Genomic DNA, 8,531 nt, shown 5'->3' with positions numbered 1-8,531 from the left:
AAAAAAAAAGACAGATTCTGCGCAATCCAACCCTAAGTTCAACCACCTTTGATCCTGTGTACTTTTGACAACCTTGTGAGCGTTTCCTGCAAATTCGTCCATATGTTAACATTTCGATGCTTTCAATTAGTTTGTTTTCCTGTTCCTCTTTGTTTCATTAGTTACGTCGCAAGATTGTATTTATGTTTTACCTATACGTTTGAATCACACTATCTGCTTTCTACTTTGTTAGCAGTAATCAGACGAGTACGGTGCTTTCTAAAGGTTTACGCTTGAATTTGTGGTCTGGCATTTCCCTCTACTCATTCATTATCAAGCCTATAATACTAGCGCTTCCTATGTTTTGTGATAGTGTGCCTGCGAGGTTTTTAGATGGAACTCTTTATTTGTCTGACGTTTCGGCTTCTTCGCCGTCTTCAGAGGCCTAAATAGAGGATGACTGGAGCAATGCTACGTTTATCCCGTCACATGAAACACTACCCGGGGTCAGTGTCTCGGTAATCGTTCACGGTAGTGAAAACAGAAACCTATCTACATTGAAATTAGTCTTACATGTTGTTCCACTGGATGTGGCGCGGCTGGTAGCACGCGCTTGTCACCCAGTGTACCAGCGAATGAGTATTGCTGCATGTAGATCACCAGCGACGATATAGGTGATTTGACCTACACACAGAATATCAGGCGGTTATAGGTCACAGAGCGGTATAAGTGGCAAGAACTCATTCGTAATCTACAAGCATTCATTCTTATTATTCATTGAAGGGCTTCTTTTAAGAATCCAAAACGCCTCCAACGTCTTTCGATATTTCTGCTTCGTGACCCAGTATAACGCATTTCACATTTCACATACAACACAACACACAAACCTCGCAGGCACACTATCACAAAACATAGACAGAATATGCCAAGGTTTCAAGACAAGAGAACATTCGAACTATTAGTGCTTCCATCTCTACACACCGACTGAGCGGAGTGAGGATGTATACTCGTTTGTCGAGCAGCCGGTGGTGAACCTATGACTACTGTGAAGAGAACATCTTGTTGACTGATGTGAATGGAGCCCACTAATATCTATAGCCTGCCTACACCTTGATACCTCCTCAGGCCTTAATACCTACCTACCTCGTGAGCTTTGGATGAGTTCGAGAACTGAATCATCTTTGTCCCGCAATCTTACTCGGGACTAACCCCATTCTTTTTGCTGCCTTTCACTATGCTTTCTGTATTCCTTTGTATTCATCCTTACCACATCCTTTTGGCACGCCATTCAGCGTAATAAATAAAAAATATTTAATTAAATAAATAGAAAACAACGAGATAGATAGCGATAAATAAGACGATCACCCGCAAATAATAGTACAAAGCTAGCTTCGAGGAACCAAGCTTGCTTTTGTTGATTTACTTGATAATAACCAGTTTCTTAACAATTTTATATATTTTTGAAGATATTATCAGGATCTTTATGTGGATTCTTCTGTGTATTCCTTGTCGTCGATCGTGAATTCAAGAATAATTGAATTTATTTATTTAGTTTATTAAGATTGCATGAGCAAACTTAGACCATTCCAGGCATGAATCGTTATTGTGGATTGCTGTTACTTTCACTCTTAGCTTGCGATTCCTACAAATTCCTTGTATATTCGCCAATTTTTGGCTATTCTCACACGAATTTCATGGGCGCCATCGCGGATACGCTGACTGAAGCAGGACATAACGTGGTAAGAAATGAGAATGTGGAAATTTCTTTGAATTTTCACAGAACAACGGGAAAACTAAATTAAGCATTACGGAGGATGACCAGACCATAAAAAATCCCAAAAAGTTAATTAAAACAGTACGTTCCGACTCAAACTAGGCATGCTTTTTTCGGTTACCATTAGTGTATACGAACTAATTAATTAATTAACTTTTGAAGAAAGCAAAACTCGTTAAGACACTGTTGATGCCAGTTATGGATTATGAGCAACAGGACAAAACTGGAGTGAAACTCTCCAAGAATATCATCAAGGTCCCAGCTGATCCAGAAGTGATCGAATTGATGCGATATAAAGGAGAAATGCTGAGCAAGATATGGTCTATGGAACCTAGTCTTTTCGGACTAATGCAGGTGAAAAAACGGGAGAGATTTGTTCATCACTTCTTGATTTTTAACCGCATTCCCTTCCAGATGGCAGACAATATGACAAAGTCATTCACATACCAATGTAGAAGTAAGTTCCAACCTTTATATAAATTGAAAAGAAGAGGAGAGGGAACAAAAAAATTGAGTCTTCTGTTTTTTGACTATTCAATTTTTGTTGTCTTTTAGAAATATACAACGATGAGATATTATTGAAGCAATTAGAGGAGGAAAAATTCGATGTTGGCATTGCTGAAACATTTGAATTCTGCGGTTTTGGTAGGTCCTTCCGACTTTCATTGGCATTAGAAAGACAAAAAAACCTCTTACAGGAGTATTCGAACTTGCAAAAATCCCTTCAACAATAGCGACGTTTTCCTCAGTACACATGGATGTCGTATCCGAAGCTATTGGAGAGCCAATAGCCCCTAGTTACGTACCTGGTTAGTTGTTCTGTAAAATTTTTGTGTTTGTCCAATTTTTGACAGCACCAGCAATTCTCAGGGCAATAAGAGACCTCTATTTTTCTTCTTTACTTCAGGGGCGATGGCTACGGCAGGAGATCGGATGAACATCGTTGACAGATTCAAGAACATCTTGGACGTCGTGTTTGGAAAGAAATTCTTCGAGAGCGTCTTTATTAGCCAAGCTGAAGCCTTTCGGAAGAAATTCGGTGAAGAGTTCAGAAGTTATAAGGTGAGCAAGTTGAGTGCTGTATCGTAAAAAAGGACGTCTTCTACGCCGTTTTTTACGACGATCAGAAAAAGTTGAGTGAAACCACCCTGAGTTCCGCATTCAAGTACCCAAATCCTACATTTTCGCTGTGGACTCTACAACAAATCGTTGATACGCTGCCTATTAATAATGGATATTTAAAACAGTAAAAAAAACCTTACTTTTTTAGGAACTACTTCCAGAAGCTTCATACGTATTTACCAACTCCAATCCTTATCTTGACTACCCTCGGCCAATGCTTCACAAAACTGTACCAATCGGTGGAGCTGCAGTGTCGTTGGATCCTAAAAAGAACAAACTTCCAGCGGTAATTCAACTTGTCAATCAATTCCAATCAATTTTAATCTCTTTTCTTTCGTGTTTTGTGCGAAAATATTAAAATACATATGCATGTTCGTGTTTCTACACCTTTTGCAGAAGTGGGATGCTGTTCTCAATGAGCGCAATACAACTGTCTTGGTATCTTTCGGATCAGTGGCAAAAGCGATCTACATGCCTGACATATATAGGTAGGTCCAGAAAAGCCAAGAGACCCAGAGAACTGAATCAAAGTTAAGTAGATTAAAGAGAAAATTGCTTTAAATTTCTTTCCTTGAAAAATATAGTGCCCTCGGCGTTTTTTGCTGTTGTAGGGACACACTTTTTGATTTAAACATCTAGCATAGCAAAATTCGAGATGTGCGGCCGTGAGTTTACTGTAAAACTCTCGAAGTTCCTTCATCGTACAGAGTAGGAAAGTCTTCGATGTCCAAGGCTTCCTTGGTCGTTTCCGACTTAAATGGGTCGAAGGCCTCCTTCAAGTCGATGAAAGTAAGATATAGCAGCATCTTGCACTCTCGCTGAGGTTTGAAACGATGTGAAGTCGTGCTGAATCTTTTTCTTATCCTACTTGCTCGCATGGTCCTCCCTCATCTATCACTTCTTGAAGCTGTTAAGGATCACTCTTATGCTGTGATGACTTATAGAAGCTAAAACATGACGGCGAGTAAAGAGATTGGGCGATAGGCGCCAATGTTATGTGTGTCTCCCTTCTTAGACAACAACAGCAGTCTTGATGGTCTTCCACTGTTTAGGAACCTTGCACTCCGAAAAGTTACGTGTGACGAGTGTCGATTGAGTATTGATAAGAACTGGAGAGGATAGGATTCTTCAAATGTTCAGATCTTATCCTATTGGGAGTGGGTGCCGAATGATCTCTTACCGACATGGCAGCATGTAGTACTTTGGAGGGAGAACCTTTGAAATGGCATTACCGTGATCCCTCAGATGGTGAAGAGGCGAGTGGACAGGACTGTCGAAGAGATCAGAGCAGAAGACGCGAATGATTTTCTTCATTCCACTTTTCGATGCGATGGAACCCAAACGGGGTTGCTCCATTTGGGTTTCGCAGAGTACTCACCATTGTCTTTCAATTGGCAAACTCTCGAAGGCAGTAGCCTTTCCCGCCCTTGCACTTTTTGCCAACTCTATAACTGCTCTTCTATTTAGGGTCTTCTTTTATCGCCATCCTGCGAGGCTACCTCAGGCGTGAGTTCCCGGCTGCCTGCGGCTCTTGCTGCTCCACGCTAGCTTTACCTTTTACTTCCGGAGACGACTCTATCTGTTGTTGTCGATGACGCTGAAATCATCAACAATAGCTTTGAAGGAGGCATAGTCTTCTTTGTAGAACTTCTTTTAGTCCATATAGAGAGCTTCGACTTCTTCTCCTTCATAGCTTAAGAGCGTAAGCGGCGAAGATAGTCAAAACTGGTATTGATCCACATCTTCTCACTCGTAAAAGGCCGATTCCTGTCGTAAGTTGTTCGAAAGACTCGATATTTTTTGCTATACTCGAGTAAACGAGGAAGCTAACTCCATCAAATCCTCCACTATCACATTTTCCTTAAAACAGTTGTTCTCCAGTTTCATGTACGACGCTCTCGTCTCGTCCCCGTCAGGCAGACGACATCGCAGTTAATCATCGTGTTTTACATCATCAAATCTTCAATATCCTCTTCCAATGCAAACGTTCGTGCATCGAAGCTACCATTGAAGATCTGATGATGTACACACCGCCATCCTAGTTCTTTTCCGTTTTTTTTTTTCTCCTTTTTTTTTCCTTTTTTTTCCCTCCCGCAAAAACTCCCCCTTTTCTCCAAATTCCCCCCCCCTTTTCCCCCTCCCCCCCCCAAAGGGGGGGAAAAGGTTTTGGGAGGGTTTTTTTTTTATTTTTTATTTCTTTTGTTTGATCTTTGTTTTATTTTTAATTCAGAAGTTTTTTTAAGGGATTCCTTACTGAAGGTTTTCGAAAGTATGCCAGACACGACCTTTATCATGAAGTATGAAGAGGAGGGATCAAAAATAGCAGATCATCTTCCGAATGTTCATCTGAGCTCGTGGTTTCCACAAAATGCCCTCCTTGGTAAGCTCGATTACATTGCTACTACATACTATTATACAAGGAAGGATTCTGATGGATATTACTTCAACCTTGCAATATTTCTACCTACAAAACTCATCAGAACCCATCAAAAAACTAGACTGGATATATTTATAAACCAGCTGATATCGCTGTTAGCTACCCTGCAATTTAGCTGATCCTCGCCTCACCGTCTTTGTCACTCATGGAGGACTTGGCAGCACCACCGAGCTAGCACATCAGGGAAAACCAGCTATTCTTGTAAGTAAGCTAGTGATCGAAGGGAAAATATAAAGTTTTTTCATTTTTTTAAATATTTTTGAGCGAAAAACACATTTTTCAAAGACAAAAAAGACGTATTCAGCGAAGAACTTCCTATCCACTTCAGATTCCCCTCTTTGCGGATCAACCGAGAAATGCGCACATGCTCGCTAAACATGGAGGAGGTATCGTCTTGACCAAATTCGACTTGGAGAGTCCACACAAACTGAGAGAGAGCCTACTTAGAATTTTCAACGATGCCAGGTACAAATTTCGTCACTCTCTGCTGATCAAGAAAAAATTCGTCGTGGGACCACTAATAAAGGTTCTCAAAGTAAAACTACGGCAGAGAATTTTCCGTGATCGAAGGATTTCTTTTTTTAAATAACTGTTACCAATTACTATTCGATTCATTTCCTCAACAATTATTAACCATTTGGTTTTAAATTTTAAAAAAATGACCCATTGCAGTTTCTCTCAAAACGCTAAACGGTTAGCGGAAATGCTGCTGAACCAACCTATCAGCGCGAAACAGCTTGTCATACGACACAGTGAATTTGCGGCTAAGTAAGTTTTCAAGCGAAATCTTGGGATTTTTCCACCTAAAGAAATTGTTTTCAAGATTTGGCCGTCTACCCAATCTGGATCCATATGGACGACATCTTTCATTCATACAATATTATCTTCTTGATGTTATTTTTGTTGTTATGAGCGTTGCTCTTCTTATTGTTTACATTAGCACAAAGCTTCTCAGAAAATGCTTCTCATTAGCATTAAAGGTGAAGAAAGATTAAGCTTTATCTGTAAAATGTAAAATTTACGAAATGTTGTCCATTGTGCAGCTTTAAAAAATAACACTGATAATGAAATAAATTCTTTCTATTCACGATGTTTATGCGTATTCATTAAATAATAAAAGAACTGATTAAAAAAAAAGAAAATCTGGCAAACCGCTGGAACTGGAGGCTTGGTGGAGAAATTGCACCAGCGGCAGGCTTTGATAAGGTAGCCTGGATCTTGTAGAGGAATAAAAATAGCATATTTATTCAGACTTTCCGAAAGCTCGGAAACACTACTTGTTGTTCCACTGGGCCCCACAGTAACGTTTACATTTTTTCTTCTTTTTTCTGTTTCTCTATACTTTGCTCATTAGGTGTCTTCCTGTTTATCGAGTAAAACAAGTGGAAATTAAATCGATTTCAAGTTTTCGTATAAGATTTTTAAACGAAAAGAGCAAAACCTGGGCGATCTTCTTTGTATGTTTATAAAACGTATGATCACTACATCTTCGCTTTATCATTTTACTTTTTTAAATTTATTCATTTTTATTTTTTTAATTTTTTAAAAATTTTATTTTGTTGTCACTTTGTTTGCAGTTTTTTTAACTAACGTTGCTCCAGATTACATAGACATTGTTTATTTTTGTTTTTTGAACTGTACTGAGAGCAATTTTGAATATAACTCTAGGTTTCTTCTCGTCGTCAAGAACCTTCTTTATCGCCGTCAAAAACCTTTTTTCTCCCTTCATTGAAGGGTTTTTTCCGGGTGCGTGATTCTTTGTGCGCCATTCGCATGGGAAAACTCGTCCATACGGTACGATTCATCCATCGATCACGCACACACACCCACGGGTTCATCTTTATGGCAGTATATTTTTTGCACCCCTCAATAACACATCTGAAAACGAATTGTATCGCCGATCGCAATTGCAATCGTCGTCCATAATGACGACTAATCAAATGCGTCATCGACCAGGAACGAAATTTCTCCAATCTGTCACTGGTACGAAAAACGTGCTCTGTGGAAAACATGAGTCCTTGCTGTGCATGTTTTTGTAGTATAGATGGATAGATTTCGACGATCGACAGAACACATTAAAATATTTCTAATGAGAAGAAATTGGTTCGAGAATTTTCTATAAGTGGTCATAGTTCCATCGAAAAAAAGGATTGTGAGATGTCTTTTCAAGAAGTAAAAGATTTTTAAGATTTTTTTTGCATTTTCTTATATTCTCCAAGGATTTCGTACTCATTTCAAGCAAATCACATGAACTTCGATCAACATTTCGAATCAAATGTTGATCGAAGTCCATGTGATTCGCTTTTATGTTCTGCTGATCAAACAATTCTGACGCTTCCTCATTCCTGCAACACATTCCTGAATCAACAAAAGTCCCTCACAATAACTTATGGATGTTTTTCAAAAGAAAACAATTTTCTCGCTGATTTTGAAAGATATGCTGGCTAGATAACGGCTCACCACACATTCCCCAGCAATAAACAAATGGATCCGGAGCTGCTGACGGTAAAACATCGGAGAATATGTAGGTTTAAAAAAAATAGACAGATGTTTTTTTTTAGAGAAAAAGGATTAGCCAACTAATGGAATAAATAATTAGATCGCGTTTAAATTTTGAAACGCTCAGTAATTTTCAAAAAAGGATAAAACTATTGGTCTTCTCAGACTATTATTTTTTTCAAGGTTTAAATAGTATTATTATTATTAGTATTGAGTCCCAGGCCTAAATCTCCTAAACTTAGTATTTCCTTGAAAGTGAAATAAAAAAGAAATATTCGTGCAAATCGGAAAAAGTTTCCTCAATCTGCTAAACAAATGCTTAACAAAAGAACCCGTAGTCCTTTTTTCAGGATATTATACGGAACGAGAGATAAGATAATATAGAGAAAAGATAACGCTGCTTTGAGTGTTCTCCTACCCCAACCACCATATGCACGAAATTTCTCCTTTTTTCCAATTTAATAAGAAAATAAAAGATATTAAGGTGGAAAAGTGCAGTTTAGATTTCTTCAATGTAACTGAGTGTATCATTTATTTCTCATGTGTTTTCAATCCGAGATCTTAAATTTATAACTTATTTATTTGTTTTTTGACACATAGTTCCTTAAAAATTTTCCATCTTCTTAGCAAGATTTTATAATAAGATTTATCTTTGCATTAAAGTTCTACAACAAGATTTATTGTTAGGATTTCTTCTTCTTTTTTTTTAATTTCTTCGAG

General features: G+C 38.4%; 1 protein-coding gene across 2 annotated transcripts; it reads left to right on the top strand.

Moving 5' to 3' along the window:
* Positions 1-1,571: 1,571 nt before the first annotated feature.
* On the top strand, positions 1,572-6,307 carry RB195_003469 (uncharacterized protein; the record flags this gene model as incomplete). 2 transcript variants are annotated; one of them, XM_064201128.1, is made up of 13 exons in its annotated part: positions 1,572-1,718; positions 1,934-2,107; positions 2,168-2,210; positions 2,309-2,398; positions 2,452-2,562; positions 2,661-2,815; positions 3,024-3,161; positions 3,272-3,363; positions 5,119-5,255; positions 5,428-5,513; positions 5,641-5,777; positions 5,985-6,080; positions 6,136-6,307. In XM_064201128.1, 13 exons carry the CDS (start codon positions 1,572-1,574, stop codon positions 6,305-6,307), a joined length of 1,578 nt encoding a protein of 525 aa, XP_064057009.1. The 2 variants fall into 2 exon arrangements, with proteins under 2 accessions (XP_064057009.1, XP_064057010.1); XM_064201129.1 differs by having other exon boundaries at positions 1,916-2,107.
* Between the last annotated feature and the right edge of the window lie 2,224 nt (positions 6,308-8,531).

This window comes from Necator americanus, chromosome IV, assembly GCF_031761385.1.
Source record: "Necator americanus strain Aroian chromosome IV, whole genome shotgun sequence".
NCBI classification, from domain to species: Eukaryota; Metazoa; Nematoda; class Chromadorea; order Rhabditida; family Ancylostomatidae; genus Necator; species Necator americanus.
The sequence above is the reverse complement of the archived record's forward strand: the minus strand, read 5'-3'. Positions and strand labels throughout refer to the sequence as shown.